The sequence below is a fragment of the Stigmatopora argus genome, chromosome 11 (assembly GCF_051989625.1).
Source record: "Stigmatopora argus isolate UIUO_Sarg chromosome 11, RoL_Sarg_1.0, whole genome shotgun sequence".
Lineage (NCBI taxonomy): Eukaryota > Metazoa > Chordata > Actinopteri > Syngnathiformes > Syngnathidae > Stigmatopora > Stigmatopora argus.
In genome coordinates this window covers 12,920,512-12,941,680 of record NC_135397.1, presented here as the reverse complement: position 1 = coordinate 12,941,680, position 21,169 = coordinate 12,920,512, and the positions used below count along the sequence as shown (strand labels likewise).

The following is a 21,169-nucleotide window of genomic DNA, read 5'->3' as shown; positions in this document are numbered from 1 at the left end:
TATTGCTTTGCTATGAAGCAATCACAAGTTATCCTCTTATATAACGCAGATATTATCGATATGCCAGCTCATAGCCATGAAGGGGTCTTTGGAAATGAACAAACTCAAGAGGTCTCCAATTTTATTCACAGATAAGCATGCACAAATGGTCTTTATAAATACTGTATAAATTAAACTCAGATTAAAATTTGAGTCGGCGTTGTAAGAAATTGGTTATTACAATACAATATAGCGACGCATACTGCATAAAATATACAATTTAAAAAAATCCCTTGAGAAGTTCAAATTGATTTGTTGATATGAGCATAAGACAGCAAAAAAATCATACATTCATATAGTCCCGAAATAGGATTCAAGGCAAATTCATGTTAATTGCGTTCTGTCCTTTTCATACAAAATTCTTTAAAGTGCCCAACTTGCCACATTTAAAAATCCCTTCACTTTTTGTAGTACCAAACATAGGAAAAGAGTTACAGCATCAGCAGTGCAATCATAAAGACTTGTTCACATATCTCCGGATTGAGTAGGCGAGAGACATTTCCCTTCAAACAGATCATCTTCATCCTCATCATGGTGGCACATCCATTAGATCTGTCAATCCCAACTTTAAAAAGAAGCAAGGCAGATGGTGGCAATCCTTCCATCAAAGATAAAAAGCACAAGTCTCTTATTTTTCTTGTTGATCCTTCAGCTGGATCCTGTCCCCGCATGAACCTTCACCAATGTTCCCTGAACTTTTTTGTCTTTTTTTTTTTTTTTTATTAAGTCCTTATTGGCCAGATAAGAGTATCCATGTTTGAAGATTTCAGAAACAACTGCTTCCCCGGTCATCTAGGTTTTCGTATTGGAGTCAGGCGAGCTCTTCCTGCAAGCTAAACAAATGAATAGCATCAGCCAGACATCAAGGCATTTAGCTTTTTTTTGTCGCTAGAGTTCACAGCCTTTCACATGACCTCCATAATTTCATCCTCAAAAACAAAAGGCAACGAATTTGGCAACTTTTAAAATTAGAAAACTTTAGAAATGTTGACAAGTGATTCAAAAACGATTCACACTCAGCCCTAAAGAGTCTTCAATTAACCTAAAACACATGGAAAAGTCACATAAGAAAATATAGAAGCGCCTTCTAAGAAGGTACAACTATGGCCGATAAAATATGAACACAAATAAAAAGATTTTAAAAAGTCAAAATGTGATGATCAACAAATTCAAACATTTCAAGTACAAATCGAAATCATAATTCTATGACCTAATCCATTATCGCAGGGGTAGGGAACCTATGGCTCGGGAACCACATGTGGCTCTTTTGATGGTTGCACATGGCTCTGAGCTAAAATATGGAAACCGGTGGTGAGAGAGCCGAGTCCCGAACACACCAATAGGAACGTCACGTTGGCAGTGGCATTGACATGTTTTTTTCATTAGAGTCTTCTGCATCTATTCTCTCATTGATACTCATTGATATTCATTGATTAGCAACAGCGTAACAATGTTGTCAAAAGAATTCAAAGACTTTTTGTACTTTAAAAGTGGTAAAATGACTTAAAAAATGGCACATTTTCATGTATTTTTACTTTTAAATTGTCAGTATGGCTCTCAAGGAATAACATTTGAAAATAGGAATTGTTTATGGCTCTCTCTTTCAAAAAGGTTCCCGACCCCAGCATTATCCAATAAGGACAATGTCAACTCCTTGAAAAGCAACAGTAGGTACTCCATCTTATGCGTTACTTGTCAGGGCAAGCTAATACTGAGCCACTGCTTGTTCATTATCAGCTATGTAGGAATGATGGCCAAAAATGTGAATTCTTCGAGATAAGAATGAGTCTGACTAGATGAGCAAAGGATTTAGGGAAGCACCCTTCTGGTGCCAATACATACCAGCTCAGTGTGAGGCAGCTTCGAAGGGATGACGGCGGGCTTTGGCTTTACAGGCGGTGTGACAGGTTTTGGCTTTGTTATCTGTAAAAGATGCAGAGGATGATGTCAGAACAACAAAACAAAAGATCTTGTGTGATTAAATGCACACTCACTGGTTTGGATGTTAGTGGCGGTAGCGGTCTGGATGGAGGTAAAGGCCGAGCCTGGAAATAATCAGAAATCAATATGTGACTCATCACATTATCCAGAGACGCCTCTAAATGATTAGTTTATAAAGGGTTGGACCGTCAGACCCTGTAGTTCCCCCTGACTCATAGTTCATGAACAGTTTGTGCAGTGAAACATGGCTGAAAGGTTTGAAAACATTTCAAATCAATATCTATTTGTCATGCTATTTATTATTTATTCATCTTCTGTACCGCTTACCCTCACAAGGATCGCGTGGGGTGCTGACTATGGGCTCCAGCCAGGGGGGTGGGGGGGGACACCCTGAATTGGTGACCAGTCAATCGCAGAGCACAAGGAGACAGACAACCATTCACACTCACACTCATACCGAGGGGCAATTTAGAGTGTTCAACCAGCCTACCCTGCATGATTTTGGGATGTGGGAGGAAACTGAAGTACCCGGAGAAAAAACACGCGAGCCCAGCGAGAACATGCCAACTCCACACAGGTAGGTCTGGACCTGGGATCGAACCCCTTGATCTTAGAACTGCGATGACGATACGCTAACCACTCGCCACTGGGTCCAGGACCCTGGCAATGAATCTTAAACTGTTTATTTACATAGCATTCCATTTTAGGTTACCTCAGAGTAGACTGGCTTGCTTGGCACTGCTGGTACTTGCAAATGTGGCCTTGAACCCTAAAAGACAAAACAAAAATACACAATCAGACTAGAGTAAAAGCTTAAAAATCGAAGAAGATACAACGGCTCATGCCGGCATGCTATACGAACTGGATCATGTTACCTGTTGGATCTTCGAGGACTGAGGTACAGTTGGTTCCTTTCTGGGTGGCTGTAGGAGGCAAAGTGGAAAGAAAAGCATCATGAATGTTTCCTTAGACAGACTGCACGGAATCGACATTCTCAGGATGAGTAATTGGAAAGTAGACGATTCCAGACACGCAGTGGGTCTTTGGGGATACGCTACTGAGAAAATTACAGAGGCTTGTGTCTGAGATCCCCAAGCTACACACGCTACATGACTGCGTTACATTTCTGCCAGTAGTGGCTGCCAATGCAATCGATGGGGTGGATAAAACATTTTGAATGGGCAAAAGCTGCCTAATCTATCGGACGAACCTCAGGAGCTGTTCTGTAAGGCTTTGACGATGGATTGACCATGGAGATGGACAGCGATTTACACACTTGGGTAGCTGAAGACTCCACAAATGTTGGCTGGCTGATGGCAGTGGGACGAAGATGAGGGCTCCCTCGTGAAATGCCTGATTGAAATAAAGGATTTGTCTGTCCCGAGGTAGATTGGAGGTATCTGTGAAATGGATACACATTGGAACTCGGATTAAAGAAACATATATAAGTGCTGATTGATCTGTCGCAGCTAAGAGAGTTGAATTTCAAACCTCTTGGCAGGTTGCATTTTCCGGCCGCAGCACATGAATCCGCCAATCAAAAGCACCAAGAATATGAGCAAGCTTACAACCAGTGACACGATAAGCCCCAGCCCGCTGCCTGTAAACACACATACATCTCATTAGCAATAGCCATTCATTGCTTGAGGCGTGTGACAGCAAACGTAAGTAACATCATTACTGTATCTGTGAAGGGGAATTCCGTAAAATTCCGCCTTTGCCTTTAATTGATCACAAAAGCACAGCTGTCTGACTCTATGCAAAGAACATTCCAAGAAATAAGTGAAAAAACAGGAAAAAGTCACATGTTGAGCACATAACAGCCACAACTAATTTCTCAGGGATTTATTTATCCAACTGCAGCTTTTTAAGGGAACGTAATCTGCTGTGGTCAGGAAGTTAAGTATTAACGTTTAAATGTCTGAAAAACATCGTCAGTCCTATCAAGTGATTATTGTTAAGGCTTGATGTAGTTGATCCTACATCTTCATCCGCACAAAAAGTCATTAATACTTGCACACAATACCTTCAATTACTTCCGACTCCAGCACATCACAGTAAGGTGGAGCCCAACCGGGATCACAGTGACACTTGTTTTGATGGTTACAAACCTGTTTGCGAGAAACTCAGTCAATTTAGGATGCTTTTTATATTGCTAAATAAGTAAAAAGATTTCTCACTCCACGGTTGCTGCACTTTGCAGAGCAGTCTTGCGCTCCATATGCTCTAATATTTCTGATGTCACTGCATCTGTGATTGTAGCATACCTGAAAGAGATCAATACAATTTTAGAGCATGTCATTTATTCATTCATTCATTTTCCAACCAACAAATTGAACCTGACCAAACTAATTAGATAAGGGACAAACAAACCAATTCGTTTCAGAATTGGCTGAAGGAAACCCTGACTCGGATGTGACTCGCGACAAAGATGAGTTTGACTCCTCTGCCCTGCAGTGACGATTTAATGTACCATATTGTTGCCACACTTGGTGCCGGTGGGCACCATGCCCAGGTCTGCAGGATAGTTGTCCTCAGGCTTCAAGGTTGCCTCGTTACAGTCCTCACTTCCTACTTTGTAGAACAACTTCCTAGATGTCACTGGGAACTCCCATCCCCCCGAGCAGAAAAGTGTCTTACATGATTGCTCCCTACAAACCAACAACACAAATAAAAAAGGAAATGATTCACAAAATAATGCAGCACAACACAAACAAACAAAAATTGTGAGGGTGTCAGAACATACTGGCCCAAACATCTATGCAAAAGGGGCTTTGGGCAACGTTCATATTGGAAGTAACAAGCATCCGCAGCCACTTCAGCATCTGTAAATGAAACAAATTGGAAAGTCAAATTTTATTTACATGGCAGAGCAAAATCAACTCATAATACAATGGTACGGCTAAAATACAGTGTTTAAGTGTTAAAATATGTATGTCAACCCCCAACCCGGCTCAAGGGGCCCGTTGATATCTATTGCCCCCGGGCCCTGTTCCCATTTGTTCCGCCACTGGGTAAAACCGATGTGTTCTAGGTTTTTTTTTTAAAAGGAGTTACAACTTACCAGGTCCCCACAGTCTCTTGCAATGGTGCTGTCTCGATGGACACTGTCCGTTGTAGCAGTATCCTTTCCCACGGTTGCACGACAGGCCGTTCTGCGCGTAGGCGTCGGGAGGACAGGAGGCGGACAGTCCATTGCAGTGTTCTGCCAAGTCGCAGTTTCCTGTCTTTGGCCGACAGACGCTGCCTGACGCCTTTAGCTGCAAATGGTGATGAACCACAAATGCAATTAATCACACGCCACAAATCAGCCCGCTCATTCCCGATTTTACTCCAAAGTCGCACATTGAGAATCACGTGAAGAGATCATATCACATACTTGACAGTTGTGGCAGCATTCCCCCACGGCACATTGGGCGCCTGCGCTAAGTTTGCAGTTTGTGGCATTGCAGCAGGGATTTTTGCATTCCTTGAAAGAGAACAGCATATTACAATCTCGCTTTATCCGTTGAGATTTATGATGTAAACATTTGAGCGCAGGCCGGATACCTCGACGGTTCCACAGTCACATTCCTCTCCGGGCTCTAGGAAGGCATTGCCACACACTGGCCCACCGTAAACGCGATCAGTAGACGGGGTATCCAACAGACAGGCTGGGTTGATCTCCTCCAAGAACCTGTCAAGCTGCTGCAGGCTGCAGCTGCTGAACATCTCCGGATACACGCCGCTAGAGGGATATTTGAGGTGTCCTGATAATGCCTTTGAGATTGCAGTAGTCAATTGAGATGTATAAATGATCTTACCCAACACTCTCTGCCATAATGCAACCCTTTTTTGTTGTCAATGAACCACAGATACAGTTTTCTGTATCATGAGACAAGCCCAAGTTGTGACCCATCTCGTGGGCAATGGTAGAGGATACTCCTATTGCATTATTGTTATGATCCTGTGTGGAACAAAAATAAAGTGTAAGCCATCACACACTCAGTATTGAGAAATGTTGCCTATTCTCAAGTGTTTTACAGATTCAACAAGTCTGCTTTTTAAAATAGAATAGCATTGGGTAAAATCATGAAGGAATTAATTAAGTGAACGGATAAAATGGTGTACTACGTGCTTTACATTTAGCATGTGGGATGCTGATTACGTCTTAACTGGTAGTTTGCTGTCTTTAAGAAATGACCTGATATCAGGTTAATCACTGATTCAAGGCACACCTTCTCACCATCGCATTATTTGAATCAAGAGCAAAATCACAGCAGTTTAGGACAAGAGGTGGGGTATACACTCATAACTGATAGCCAGCCAATCACCTGCAAGCAATGTTCCCTCTAATTTTTTGTTTGTCTTGGCAGAAAGACAACCTCCCTGAGCACACTGAGTACCGGTGTGAGCAACATCATCATTGCTCGCTATGGGCACACACCAGTATCACCTGCCATAAGCAGGTGTATGTCTACTACACATAAATGATTTAGTAATAATAAAATGTAGTGATTAATATCTATGAAGCTAAAAAAAATGGGATTTTATTATGTGCGCTCCATATGATTTGCTGTGCGCAGAGAAGACGAGAGTAGTGCGCAATTGCGCACACGCGCATCTTAGAGGGAACATTGCCTGCAATCAGTACCACAAAACACCCACCTCATTGACAGCTCCCGAATTGGAGGTACACATTGCCTTTGTGTTGGCAAGACCCACCGTGGTGCCTTCGAAATCCAACCCTCTAAGCAATAAAAAGAAGAAAAAAAATCACATTAGTCAGAGCAGATGAAAGACTGTTTACGTTGGCCCAAAAAAATACGTCTTAAAAATTTACGTGATGAATTGCGCGTTGTCGTGCTTCTTCTTCGGCAGGAGGTTTCGCTGACGCCACTCCAGAAAAAGTTTAAGTGTCTGCTCGGGATTGGCGCTGACCTCTATTTGATCTTCATACGACCAGATATCAAGACTGACTAACATCACACGGACACCCACGGGACGATAGAGCTGGAACATGATAGCGGAATGCAGTTTGAGCAAATTCAAAGAAAAGGGAAATAAGATTAATACATTTCAATATTGTGGAGGATGACTCAGGCGAGTTAGATGAGATGCGACAAACTAAAAGAGCAAGGATATGCTAGGCCATTAATACTGTCACAGACCAATGTTGGGTCTACCGTCTGATGATTCAAAGATGTTGGCCCAATTTCTAGAGAATATGCAAACAGCAAAGTGTGAATTGTGTGAAAGTCCTCTGCTTAGGTGTTGAGATTCACAGTTGAAGTGAGAGAACTTCTCCTTTTAATCACTTGTGAGGAACAGCTCGTATCAGAACACTTTTTTTCCTCCCTTTCTGCCATCCAGGCGAAAATGATATGTTATGCATGCACAAGAAATATTCCCAGACTGCATAAAATAAACCTGTGTGAATTTTAGAATAAACTGATTTCACAGCATCAACTATTTCTGTCCTTTTCAAAAACACATACCCGGTCAACGTGGTTTGCTATTTCAAGCACACGAGCCTCCATTGTCCTTTTGTTACCAAACTTCTTGTACTAGAAGGAACACATTTTCATGAGTAAAATTCTACAATGTGAAAACGAACTGTCGGAAATGAAATAATAAATGTGGAATCAAACCTCAGTGTTGTCAACCACCACGGCGAGCTCCACTGTTCTGGTTTTTCTTGGTCTGCTTTTAGCCTGGCCTCTGCTTCTCTGAGGAGTAATCATTACATTCATTAAATTCATTATCATTCATTAAATATACATGTACAGTGGTCCCTCTTCTTTAGAACTGCTTCAACTTATGATTTTTCAGGTTATGAAAAACTTTGATATGTAAATTATTGTTCCAAAATACGATAATTTGTCCAAGTTTCGAAACATCAAAAGAGGTCAAGCATATAAATATAACAAATAAATGCTGCAACGCATGCCGTACACCAGGTGTTGGGAATCTTCTTGACAGAAAGAGCCATAAACAATTCATATTTTCAAATATTATTCCTTGAGAGTCATACTCAGAATTTAAAAGTAAAAACACATGAAAATGTGTGCCTTTTTTTTTTAAATGTCGCCACTCTTAAAGTATAAAACGTCTCTGAATTATTTTGGCAACATTTTTACGCTGTTGCTAATCACTGAGTATCAATGAGAGTATGCATGCAAAAAAGAAATAGAAAAAAAGAGATGATTAAAGAGGAACAAGAGGTAGTGTCAACCTCACAGTGTCAACCTCACAGTGCCAACGTGACGCTCCTATTGGTGCGTTTGGGACTCAGCTCTCTTACCTGCATTTTCCACATTTTACCTCACAGGTTGGCAGAGAGCGATATGCAGCCATCAAATGAGCCTCATATGGCTCCCGAGCCATATGTTGTCTACCACTGCCGTAGACTTTCCAGCAAATGCACCACGAGGAGCAACACGTGGCCACATGAGTAGACGAGCGAACGAGCAAGCAAGCAAGAGAGATTTGCGCTAAACCAACCCCTTGACCGATTGCAGGTTTGAACTGAACTGCTTCTGATTAGATATTGTTTGAATCGGTGTTGTGGAACCATTTTAATGGCTTTAGAAATTTGAAACACTGCTTGAGATTGCTTGTATCATGAACAAAATGATTGATTAACCATGGGTGAATATATATGCTGCCTGACTATAAGTACCATTGCAAAGTCATTGTGAATTCATTTACTAAGGTGACACCCTCTGCAGAAGGGATACATCAGTTAACTAATGGGACAGGAAGCGAGAGAACAGGAAAGACCAGGTTAGAACAGATTAGATTTAAATTAGATTAGATTAGAATTTTATTTCATCCCGTATTCAGGAAATTTCTTGGTTGCAGTAGCAAGACAGACACAAGACAGACAAGACATTGTAGACCTAGGTAAAAAACTGGAGTAAGGTGAGTGCACTAGTGGTGCTTTTGGTGTGCAGTAGGGAACTCACATTTAAGACAATTTACCTGTACAAATTATTGCATTGATCTCCTTATATTCACGGAGTCATTCTGAGTCAACTAATTTCTTTTTAAGTTTAAAACTGATTACAAAAGGTTCAGTGGTCTGATGATATGCTTAGTGGTGTGTACTTTAAATGTGTATGCCTTCATATGCGTGTTTTGTTTTTTACCAGACTGCCAAGCTGGACCAGTCCAGATGAACGACCGCCATGATCGTAGTACATGGTTGTGTTTCCATGGGAACAAGAGCTCCTCTTCCTCCTCAGGTGTTTGTAGTTGTAGACTGCATGAAGACTCTTATCGCTGTCACCTTTAATGGTTTCCCAACTATTGGCTGGCTGTGAAGTCAAGGGTTCTATCAGGTACGTCTGATCCCGGAGGCGCACAAACCCTCTGTCGGGAAAGAAAGACGTACTTCAAATGAAGTGAAGAGAAAAACGTTGCCCTAATGCCAAATTGATGTCCCAATGTTATCTATTTATCACAGGAAATATTCCTTCCTTTTCTGTACCGCTTATCCTCACAAGAGTCGCGGAGTCGCTGGAGCCTATCCCAGCCAACTATGGCCGGTAGGGAGGGATGCCTTGAATTGATCGCCAGCCAATCGCAAGGCCCGTACATCCTCGTAATGGTTGCAGGGTTTGCCGGAGCCTATCCCAGCCAGACTAGACCCTAGAGTGGTCGCCAGTCAGCCGTAGGGCACACAGAGACAAACGACCATTCACACTCACAATCATACCGTGACCAGACGTTTCGTCGAAAGACGTTTGGTCCCCGGACGTTTGGTCGACCGGACGTTGGGTCGACCGGACGTTGGGTCGACCGGACGTTGGGTAGAACGGACGTTTGGTAGAACAGACGTTTGGTAGAACGGACGTTTGGTCGCCGAGTTCGCTCGCTGTCAAATTATGACAGAGTTTACTGTTGATATTTTGATATTAGATATTTAGATATTAAACTTACTCTCTCTCTCTCATGATTATAATTTTGAGAGCTGGTTTCAACAGTAACAACCCGGCGACCAAACGTCCGTTCTACCAAACGTCCGTTCTACCAAACGTCCGTTCTACCAAACGTCTGGTCGACCAAACGTCCGGGGACCAAACGTCCGGGGACCAAACGTCTTTCGACGAAACGTCCTAGTACCCAATCATACCACCACCAGCGGGAATCGAGCCCGTGCCTGCCCGCACCAAAGTCAGGCAGGTGAACCACTACACAATCAGGTGGCTAATTATATATACATACGATAGTGAATGTCTCAGTGGTTTAAGACTGAGACGTCTGGATCTCAGACAAGTCATACACAATCTTATTAAGTCTAATGGAGGACACAGCTGCAGTGGAGTCTGCATTATATTATTCAAGCTGGACATGAGTCATATTGGGCAGTTGCAAGCCATTATGGCTCTAAGTGAATTTCACATGCCACGTTTGGGCAACAATAACCTGTTTGGAATTACTTCTACAGGATGAGGATCGGGGAAAACGACTCACTTTAACCCTGAGCACAGCTCCACACTTGCAGAAGAGTCATCCACTCCCACGACGTTTCCGTGGTAGTAACAGTGATTCTGAACATGTCAGAAAAGGACAGATTTTGTCATAAATACCATAAAGTGAAGCTTTCTTTATATGTTGCACTTCATGACTCATAGTCAGAGGGAAATGAAACATCAAGGACATGAATTAGCGTTACTAATCAACTTCCTGTACAAGATGCCAGTACGTATTAGAGGAAGGAACTGTAACATAGAGAAAGATAAGTGTGCAGCTAACATGTCAAATCATGAACAAACTAGGTTTGAAATGAAGCAATTTTGAGGAATAGTACAAAATGTATCGTGGTCATGATGCCACAGGATTTCCTGACTTTGATGAATAATTGCCACAATTTCTTGTGTTGAAAAGGTTACATTGCAAATAATGTACACAAAAGCTTTTCTGACACACTGTCAAATTGATTAATTAATGTTAGACACGGCTAGTCATTCCAACCATCCATTTTCTTTAGTGATCTGAACTTGCTAGGAACATGGCTAAGCCATTTTACCCTGGCTGACTTATCAGTTGCAAACAATCTTGCATATTCAAACCTCCAGTCTGGTTAATTTAGTCTTCATTTAAACATGCATGCTTATTTAGTTGCTTAGTCTGGCATCTATAAATGTAGATCACAACCTAATAACCATGAGAAAATGTAGCTCCCAAAGGGAGGCCAATTGAGAACTTCTAGATTAACCCCTTAGTCATCTTATTTTTCCCACATATGTTGGACCAGGTTTTCCCAACCATTGTGGCATACATTATTTGCCAATATTGTGCCATTATCCTCATGACAAAAATGATTAAGTGGGACAAATAATGAATGGATAGATTAGGCTATTCCTTACATGCAATTCAGGACAGGAGATAATATGTTTTTCTTATGTATTTTCATTTCCTGTAGACAGGATGACCCACATTTACCAGTTCCAAAAATACAGCTTGCAGTGTAATTTGATCTGGATGGCAAATGCCCCAAATAATTTAATTTACCAATTATACAACAAGAAAAAGAATAATACCTTTATTTATTTATGGCATAATGTTGTTCCATGAAAATGAAAAACATAATGGCCCCTAAAGGAAGACGTTTCACACCCATGTCGTACCCTAACACATTTCCTTCCTTTTGGGTGTAGTATTTCAGAAAAAATAACTATCCGTACCTCAAGTTCAGCTGCTGTTGTAAGTTCAATACCTTGCTCAGAATAATGTGTCACAGAAAAGTTTTTTCCAATAAGCTCCCTGAAATGATCAGTTTGAATGTAAAAATCAGGCAATGTGAATACAGTATGTAATAAAATAGTAATAATAATAATAACTATAATACATATAATAATACAAATAATAACAGTAATAATAAAAATAATAATAACAATGATAGTAACAATAATAATAATAATAATAATAATAATAATTATAATTATAATAATAATAATAATAATAACAATAACAAATAATAAATAATAAGATGACAAACATTTCTTACTTATTTCTCTCCAGATGTAAAGTGCAATTTTCTCCAGCAATCATTACAGAGTACTCCAGTACATCAGGGTACTTCCATAGAACACACAATATTGCATGTGGGTGGTCTTTTGTAATGTTAAAATGAAGCTGTGCAAGGGTAAGTCTTTACCTGATGGGTGGCAGCATTAGTGATGGGCGATGAATTCTTCAGTCTCTGAGGTTTGGCTATTTGATACTTCATCACATGAGGTAGAGTCCACACACTCCCTGCAAATATCATGAATATCCCAATGAGCCGGGTAATAAAGAAAGAAGCAAAATAAAGAATTAAAAAGTGATATAGGAGGATGAAGAAAGTACAAAAAAATTAAAAATACCCAACACAGAGAAGAAAATCCATATCAAATATTGAAAGTGGTTCATGCTTCCTGGACGGACTCAGTCATTGTGAGCTGGAATGTGCTGAAAATGAGTAAATGACCAAGACTTGAATCTCTCCGCCCCTCGGGGTTGTAATTTCCTAAACTGGCCCTATGACGCGTAGACACGATAATTAAGGGGGGAACTTTAGACTAAACTCGTTAAACTCTTTTAGTATTTTATTAGTTGTCGATTGGGTTAAAAATAAATAAATAAATAAATAAATTATCTGCATGTATTTTTTTTTACTTTCAAAATTATGATGGCACGAGAAAAGTTGGAAATACAAACATTTAATTTTGAGGTTAATGAGTCGCAATAGCGTAAAAAATAAAATAATAATAATAATAAAGCAAACCGAGGTTTTCAAAATTCAATCATTTGTTACCACCTGCTGGCCATCTTGTTGAACTGCATAAAGTTACAGAATCCTTCGAATAAAAATAGTGCTTAATATTTTTTAATTAATATGAAATAATTAAAACTATAAAGTACAGCCAATTACATCTAAATAGTCTTGAAAAACACGGCGTCAAAACAAATTTCAAAATGTTCATTAAAAATAATACGTCATCATTTGGCGACATGAACAACAGAAAACCAACAGTGTGAAAAAGGGCGGTGAATAAACTACTACATGGACGTCTAAAACAAAGAAATGTTAAAGCAAGAAGCGGTCACAGGCGTTAAGAATGTTGGAAAATTTCTATAACGAAGAATGCACAACCACTGCTCAGGAGCCACGGGAGGAGGCTGAAACCCCGTTTAACTTCAGCCCGCAGCTCATGCACCTTCACAAGGACCACGAGCTGTTTGAGGTAACATCAAGCTAAATTCCATTTCAAATGTGCTTTTTTCTAACACTTGTTATTTTTTTTTAGGATGGAGACGTCGAAAGACACATGTACCTTCAAGACCTTTATATTTCAACGCCAGACGACGACAAACAGACCCTCAGGTGACAATTGTACGCATTGATCTAATAGAAGCAAGTGCCATTTAAATTCACATTCTGCAATTCCAGTCGAAAAACGTTGGTGGAAAATACTTATTCAACTGTAAACACGAGTTTAAACTCTTAGTTTTATATTATCCCTGGTTTAATCATTTCTTTCAGTGAAGACAGCCTTGACATCCATCTCCCCCCCACTCCCCTCTGTCATAGTCTCTCATAGTACTCATACTAAAGGTATACAAAACAATGTATAATTGAAGTTTGATTCAAACTTCATTCAACCTTCATGTTTTAGTACCTTTTGTATGTACAGTGCAGTGGTGGTCCGTGAATTTCCTAGCGACGCCTTCAGCTGACGGAATCAATCCAACCCTCAAAAACTATTTTATAGCTATAAAACCTCTACTGCAGCTACAGCTGCGACACATAAAACATCATCAATAATAACCTCATACAATTGAAATATTATTTAGGAATATAGCCATATTTTACTCACCAAAAATCCTTTTAACTGTACACAATATCCAGCCTCCTTTCTTTCCTCCTTTTCTATCGCCATTGAAGCTAATGCTGAAAGTTGAGCCTGTCCTGTCGTATTTCTGGCTTACGTTTTTATTCGATTTAATGCTGAAAATGTTCGTTCCCGGTTGTGACAGGCTTGCTTGCTTTGGAGTTGTCCGACCTTTCTTAATGATGTCCATCTTTTTTTTTCTTGAAAAGTCCGTCTTGAAAATGGCTTTGACAGTAAATCTGCAAACAAATCCATATCTTCTCCTCCTTCAGCCATTGCGGGTTGACAAAACCGCTATTGAATCAACACAACAATATATTTGCTTGTGCAGCTCGCTCCAGATACAGTTTGGTATCTCTGGCTAGTCCACTCTATCACTAGCAAATCATAGTTGTTGAAAGCGATGACGTATCCCTACACCTGCGAGAAGGCAATGACGTATCCCTACGTCTGCGAGAAGACCTTGGGGTCGCCAAATCGAATTCTGATTGGTTAAAGCAACAGTTTTATCGTCGCTTGTTTCATGCAGCAGAGCCTGCAGAACTGACTGTGAAGGCCTCAAGGCAGATTTCTGACCCTGGCAACAAATAGCTGAAATGTGATTGGTTAGATGCTTAAATATGAAAACACACATCTGGAAGCAGCACAACCAGGGGAAAAGTAATGAAAGGAAGCTGACAGACAATTTGGAATTATTAATAAGTTCATGGACAAAACATAATTAACATCAGTCTGTGATTCAGATATTTTTTAGGCCAGCAGAGAAGGCCTTGCAGGCCCTGACGGTCCACCACTGGTACAGTGGTACCTCGACATACGAGTGGCCCGACATACGAGCAATTCGAGATACGAGTAAAATTTCGGGCAAATATTTATCTTGAGATATGAGACAACAGCGGACGCGAGATGCTGCTCATAAGAACATCATGGGCACTGTCTCTCACCCCGCAACTCCCTCGTGTAATGTCTCTGGTCGCAACTCCCTCTTTGTAATGTTTCTGCGAGCACTGGGCGGAGCGTTGCAGTACTAGTTAGTACTATTAAACACATTTTAGTCATATTAAACCACTAGTTATGTGTTACTTTGTTAATAGATGGCGAAATAGAACAAATAAAACATTTTTTCCAATCCAATATCCTGTTTTTGGTGTTTTTTCAGAGGGTTGGAACGAATCAATTTGTTTTTAGTTCATTTCAATGGGAAACGTTCGTTTGAGTGACGAGAAAATCAACATACGAGCTCAGTCCCGGAACTAATTAAGCTCGTATCTCGAGATACCACTGTACACTCATTCTAATTTCTGGGGTTTCGAAGGTATTTAAACTTCTCACTCTTAAATTTTTTTTTAAAATATTTTTCTTCCAGCGTTGCAGAATTTGCCTGTCACATCTCAGGCTGCAATGCAGTCCATGCCACTTTAGAGGAGTACGAGCACCATTACAACTCCTTACACCGTCACGTGTGCTCCATCTGCCGACGCTCGCTACCCACCGCTCGCCTCCTGGACATTCACATTCAAGAGTGGCATGATTCTGTCTTCATGGTCCTAGCACAGCGGCAAGACATGGTGCGAAATATATATATATATATTTTAAAATAACAAAAAGAACCTATTTAGTTCACTAATGGAGGATTCCCATGATCCCTGTAATGTTTGAAATTGTGTCTAGAAAAAAATGTATGACATGATTTACAGTTCGATTGTTTGGTGGAGGGCTGTGGAGACAAATTCAGGACGAGCACACTCAGGAAGGACCACCTGATACGAACTCACAAGTACCCTCCAGACTTTAGATTTGACAAACCCAAAAGAGAGAAGGGGTAAGAGTGCACTTTGTCCATTTTTTCGATAGATGGCAGCAACGTTTTCCATTTATATTTTGTCCTGTTGACATAAAATAAATGATCAGAAGAAGTGGTTCGCGCGTCGGCCTCACAGTTCTGTGGTCAAGGGTTCAATCCCAGGTCGGTAGTTAGCGTTTTCTCTGGGTACTCCGGTTTCCTCCCACATCCCCAAAAACATGCCAGGTAGCCTTGTTGAAGGCATCAAATGAATTAAGGGATAAAAAAGAAGGCAATAATTCGTTTAAAATCAACTTTCTTTGTCACAACCACCAAAATGCAAAATAGGCTCACAAGCAGAATTTGCCTACCACAGTCAATATCACAATTTGTGTATACTCATGTTAATGTCTGGAGTGTTTTATTGATGAAGTGGAGTCAAACAGCACGAGTTGGATTGTCAATTCTGAGTCATGTGAATGTGCCCGAGGGGAAGTAGTAACTCCAATAAACTAACATAAATCACGTGAGGAAACGTTTTACTATATTTTAATAAAACAGTCTGTATAAAAATGCTCCAGTAAAAGTAAAACATACTTTGTATTAAAACCATTCCTTAAAAAATCCAACAAGCTCTTTAAATACCGTTTATTGAATGCAGCATGGGACTACTCTGCTAAAACTCCATATTTAACTTTTTGCCTCCATTGTCATTTGTGACCTTTATTTCATTACAACTTAATTGTTGTAAATTCTCTTTCATGTGTTTTACTAAAACTCCTGACATTTTTTTTTTAGAAATCAAGAGACAAAGCAGCGGCAACAGGCAGACACCGCCATGGAGGTAGAGGACAATGTGAGTGTGTTTTTGTGTGAAGAGCAGTCCAAACAGGCAGATCAAGAAGAATCCATGGAAATGCCCGCATTCACAAAAGAGAGTAATTTTTGTGAAAAAGGCGCCTCACATGAGGAGCAGCCAGCAGGTTTCAACGCAAACCAACATTTGAATCCACGATATTCCTACCGGTTAGTCAGAGTACTGTAACAGTATTTCCGTTCTTTCTTTACTTAAGCTTAATAACTTTTTAAACTCAACATTATTCCTTTCTATGAGTTAAAATATTCAACTATCTTTTTTTTCTTTTAGGGTTCCCCCCACTGTGTGCTTTGGTCATGGCTCCACCCGAGGTTTCAAAGGTCACAGAGGAAGGAGGAAATGAAAAAAACTTCAGAAATCACAAATATGTCCTCGTCTGTCTCCCCTTTAGTTCACGTGACAACAAATTAAACATTTTCTTGTATTTATTTAGACAGTTTTTGTGTGACATATTGACAATAATTATGGTTTCAAAACTGACAAACAAATAACAATCCTTAATACATTTATAACATTTTAATTTTTCAAAAACGCTATTTCAGCCAACAGGTAAGAAATACACTTTGATCACTCAAATGTAAAATAAGTCATCAATGGTTATTTACATATGCAAATGGTTGGGTGCTCTTTTTTAAGAGCTTTTTAAACAACTGCAAAAAATACATTGAAAGGAACATTTCAATACCAATGTTGAAAAAAGAACTTAATTTTGTGAAAAAATAAAATGTTGACTCAATTGGTATAAGGTGGAGACCATGCACATGGTGATATTATCTGGTCCATTTGAACAATGTGTTTAATATAATATTATATATATTGATATTATTTGACTGCCCGCTTTCTGTATCTTTGGATAACAATTTTGGGAGGCTTGCATGATGCATTTTTGGTGTGTTATTCTCTATCAAATCTCGTACATTAACGATACAAAAAGATTGACAACACATTGGTACTTATTCATATTTTTAAAAAATTCAGCTTGTACTACATTATGCAAAATATAATGAACTTTGTCTTAAGAAATGTAATTTGATAGAAAATACCTCATTCATAGTTCAAAAATGTTCACGGTTAAATGTGGGTTCCACACTGCAGGAATATTTTTGATTGCAGTGGAATATTTAATGATCTAGTATTGTCTAGCTTGAAATTAATCACGAAAGATATTTATAAAACACGCAAGTGCTTTTTTTTTTTTTACTAAATAAATATTCTGACGCATTTCTTCATAAGATTTCAACTCGTCTTGTGGCAGAGGAGCTGGTTTTTAAAAGGAAAGGCACACATATTCCGGCAAAGTGTCCATATGATGCGGTGTTAAGATAAGTAGTACATCCCATAGGGTCCACCGAATAGTCCTGGTACGGGTATGGATGGCCGTGGTGCGTTCATGGCCCCGTAGAGGGCCGGTGCTCCGATCGGGGCGCTCAGGGGGAAGGGGAAGGCGAAGGCCGGCAGCAGCGGCTTGGCAGCCAGCTTGAGCTTCTCCAGCTCGGCCTCCTGCAGTCTCTTGGCCTTGGCCCTGCGGTTCTGAAACCAGATCTTGACTTGTGTCTCTGTCAGGCTGAGGGAGCTGGAGAATTCCGCTCTCTCGGCGATGGACAGGTACTGTTTCTGACGGAACTTTCTCTCCAGGGTCAGCAGCTGAGTACTCGTGAACGGAGTTCTGGGTTTCCGGTTGTTCTTGTGTTTGCGAAGGTTGCACTGGCTCGGGCTGGGGAGTCCTGCGAGTAGAAATAAGGACACATTTCTATTCATTCCAAGTCTCTCAAGTTAGTGGACTTTCTAAAAAAATATAAATAGGGATACCTGCGCACTCAAAAGAAAATAGAATAAATGGTGACCTTTTTTTCTTGATTAATATTATTCCAAGATTTTACTGCTAATAAAGTGACAATATGCCATTGCAATTTTATGGCGTGGTGCATGAGTTTGCGAAATATGCAGTAAATTTTCTACCAACACAGCAGTTCCAGCCTCAATTAAAAAAACATCTTGCACTATATATATATATATATATATATATATATATATATATATATATATATATATATATATATATATATATATATATACATACACACATAAAAAAGAAAAAAAATATATAAACATATCAAACAAATATGTATATATATGGAAAAAAACAGACGCATTTTGAAGGTGTGACTGATATTACAAACCCCCAAAAAACTATTTTTTTAAATGTTAACAGGGCTCCGATATTACAATGAAAAAAACACGCTCACGCGCGCGCATACACACACACACACGCATACACACACGCACACACACACTGTTCTTGGACAAGATAAATAATGAAGTGCTTTCACTCACTAGGAGGTGATGTATAGGAAGACTGTGACCAAGGGCTGCAGTCCTTCTCGTTGACGTCCAAGTTCTCCCCTTTGACGCGATTAAGTTCCACCGGTGAAGCGCGCCCAGTGTCTTCTTCCATCCTCACGCTGCTCTCCGGGGATCGCTGTCGAATTCTCGCATGAGTCCCGTCCGCAATGAGCGACTCGACGCTAAAGGGCAGCTCCGCGCTTTTGCCTTTACACCTGGGTCCAGGTGACAAGTCGAGCCGCTCGGCTGCGGAGGCGCGTTCCTCGGCGGTTGCGCGTTCCTCCGCGGAAGTGTCACCCGCTGCGGCCGAAGGTGGCGATCCCTGCGCAGGATTCATGACGCACAGCTGAGGTGCCATACAAATGTCCTTCTCAGATCTCCGTCTTTCTTTGCCCGCTTTGCCCCAGTTATTAGGATGATCCTTTTGATCAAATAGTCGAACGGCGCACTAACTTGGCCCTCGCCGCTTAAAGTGTCTTAACCAGTGACTGTATCGCATGCTTTCTTCTCCGTGACTCCACCCAGGCGCTCTCCGATTGGGCACATCCTCCTCATGACGAGTAGATGATGCTCCATTTCAACCAAGGGCTTCATTTGAGACCCTAAAAATGTTCTATTGCATGGTACCCCCACCCCCTGAACATTCCAGTAGGGTTCCTCCTGTTATTTTGGCAAGCTTTACTGTAGTTTGCTCGTTTTAGATTTTCATTTTTGTCTTGACGGGCCTCCGGCTCTGTGGTGACCAACCTTTTTTTTCCTCAGAATCGTACGCACAATCTCACATTTGTCACCTATAATGAATCATTTTAGGGACAGTGGACAGCTATTGGAAGTAGACACTTTAAAAACTCTAAAATCAGGAGTGGCGAACCCGCGGCTTTCGAGCCGCAGGCGGCTCCCGGCCAAAATGAATGCGGCTCTTTGCTGTGTATCATATTTCGTATATACTGTGGCTCTTCTATTATTTTATTCTAGGTAGGACGCATTTGACGTCATTTACAAACATCATTTCCGATGCAACAGCACCACTATTTAGTGAGTTTTTATTTTCGTCATATTTTCACTTTGGTTTATGATGTTTTAACAAATATAACACCCAAACATTGCTTAAATAGGTAAAATTTGTCCTCCTTTCTTTTGAAATTCACCGTCAGTTTTCCTTACTTTTTCCTAAAAGGCATACTCCTGCTTCTGTATAACTGTACATAATTGCATACACGTTTGCTGTGCTATGCATGTAACTGAAATTTTCCTTTCTCATCTAAGATTTTTTTTTTATAGCGCAACAACTCTTTTGGTTCTAAACAAGCAGTTAAATTTAATATTTATATTAATGTATAATTAATGCACATTATTAGGGTCAATATCATAAGGATTTAATTCATCCAGCAGTGGTTGTTTTCTTACTGCAAAACAGAAAATAACCAACACATAGGAGATTTTACTTTGCCGACATCTACTGGTGAAAGAGTATAGCCAGTCTTGTGCGCATATAAGCCGTGACTTTGATTCAGTTACAAATACGGCTTATATGCGAGAAAATACGGTAAAATATGCACAGTTAACCGCTAACTTGGAATTCCACACTGTACTGTGGGAAACCAAACCGAAGTATGCCGCTTGATGGAGATGTGGCTTTGCTGTAATAATGCAATAACGTGCATAGGAAACCATTTCATCAGACCCTGAGTATTTTAATTTCATTGCATTAACTGTGCCAGAGATGATATTTACGTTCCTTAATTTGTCAGTCTGGAAATAGTTTGACAAAGAAACATCATTTTCTGCTTTTAATAGTAAACAAAGTTATCATCCCATCTATTCATTACATGTCTTTACAAAAGTTGCCTATAAAATGGAACCTTTCCTAATTTGGTTAAAAGCCAAGATTCACCCTGGACTGATCGCTGAGAAAATACAAACTTATATGGGGATTTTAACCCCAAACTTTTTTGACGTGTTGAAATAAACGGCCTCAATGTGATACCCCATTGTTGCACATTTTCTTCAGTTACAGCACAAAATAAGTGTAGAACACTGGGTGTTAATTTGTAGCTTTAACGACCTGCGTTCCAGTCAAGATGCCTCGGTTTTCATATGAAATACGAGTCTTTTGCACAAAAAAAATTCCTGAACGACGTCACAACCAAGTTGTGGTTTTGTAGTAAACACGCTAGAGGGGAAAAAATTGATGGATGCATGCAGGAAATTGTTGGTCGGTCACTCAAAATAGCAAAGTTTTGTTTCAAAAACCAAAATATACTGCAGAAACCACACATGCAGGGTCCTGTCTTGATGATCGGGAAATTGCAGTTTAGTTTAGTT

General features: G+C 40.2%; 3 protein-coding genes across 3 annotated transcripts; 1 reads left to right on the top strand and 2 right to left on the bottom strand.

The window, feature by feature from the left end:
- Positions 1–104: 104 nt before the first annotated feature.
- adam8a (ADAM metallopeptidase domain 8a) lies at positions 105–12,402 on the bottom strand. The gene is made up of 25 exons (XM_077613549.1): positions 12,333–12,402; positions 12,125–12,222; positions 11,975–12,045; positions 11,652–11,730; positions 10,438–10,514; positions 9,111–9,333; positions 7,611–7,688; positions 7,458–7,526; positions 6,803–6,972; positions 6,628–6,709; positions 5,784–5,926; positions 5,530–5,707; positions 5,360–5,449; positions 5,045–5,240; positions 4,727–4,805; positions 4,454–4,631; positions 4,161–4,247; positions 4,007–4,091; positions 3,472–3,580; positions 3,191–3,380; positions 2,856–2,903; positions 2,693–2,749; positions 2,034–2,084; positions 1,882–1,962; positions 105–872 (listed from the first exon to the last, which is right to left on the bottom strand). The coding sequence occupies exons 1-25, from the start codon at positions 12,376–12,378 to the stop codon at positions 828–830; spliced, it is 2,610 nt and encodes an 869-aa protein (XP_077469675.1). The 5' UTR covers positions 12,379–12,402; the 3' UTR covers positions 105–827.
- A 555-nt stretch (positions 12,403–12,957) lies between these two features.
- Positions 12,958–16,933, top strand: znf511 (zinc finger protein 511). Its single transcript, XM_077613546.1, has 6 exons — positions 12,958–13,193; positions 13,257–13,333; positions 15,208–15,409; positions 15,539–15,663; positions 16,423–16,650; positions 16,772–16,933. Exons 1-6 carry the CDS (start codon positions 13,068–13,070, stop codon positions 16,842–16,844), a joined length of 831 nt encoding a protein of 276 aa, XP_077469672.1. The 5' UTR covers positions 12,958–13,067; the 3' UTR covers positions 16,845–16,933.
- Positions 16,261–19,649, bottom strand: msx3 (muscle segment homeobox 3). Its single transcript, XM_077613548.1, has 2 exons — positions 18,836–19,649; positions 16,261–18,225 (listed from the first exon to the last, which is right to left on the bottom strand). The coding sequence occupies exons 1-2, from the start codon at positions 19,200–19,202 to the stop codon at positions 17,819–17,821; spliced, it is 774 nt and encodes a 257-aa protein (XP_077469674.1). The 5' UTR covers positions 19,203–19,649; the 3' UTR covers positions 16,261–17,818.
- Positions 19,650–21,169: the final 1,520 nt, after the last annotated feature.

Excerpts from the sequence above, each read along its gene's own strand:
- adam8a (XM_077613549.1), bottom strand. The coding sequence starts at position 12,378 with ATGAACCACTTTCAATATTTGATATGGATTTTCTTCTCTGTGTTGG. Across the intron at positions 5,241-5,359 it reads AATGCTGCCACAACTGTCAA|CTAAAGGCGTCAGGCAGCGT; the intron begins GTATGTGATATG and ends CACCATTTGCAG. Across the intron at positions 4,632-4,726 it reads TTGCATAGATGTTTGGGCCA|GGAGCAATCATGTAAGACAC; the intron begins GTATGTTCTGAC and ends GTTGGTTTGTAG.
- znf511 (XM_077613546.1), top strand. The coding sequence starts at position 13,068 with ATGTTGGAAAATTTCTATAACGAAGAATGCACAACCACTGCTCAGGAG. Across the intron at positions 15,410-15,538 it reads TAGCACAGCGGCAAGACATG|TTCGATTGTTTGGTGGAGGG; the intron begins GTGCGAAATATA and ends CATGATTTACAG. Across the intron at positions 16,651-16,771 it reads AATCCACGATATTCCTACCG|GGTTCCCCCCACTGTGTGCT; the intron begins GTTAGTCAGAGT and ends TTTTTCTTTTAG.
- msx3 (XM_077613548.1), bottom strand. The coding sequence starts at position 19,202 with ATGGCACCTCAGCTGTGCGTCATGAATCCTGCGCAGGGATCGCCACCT. Across the intron at positions 18,226-18,835 it reads TTCCTATACATCACCTCCTA|GACTCCCCAGCCCGAGCCAG; the intron begins GTGAGTGAAAGC and ends TTCTACTCGCAG.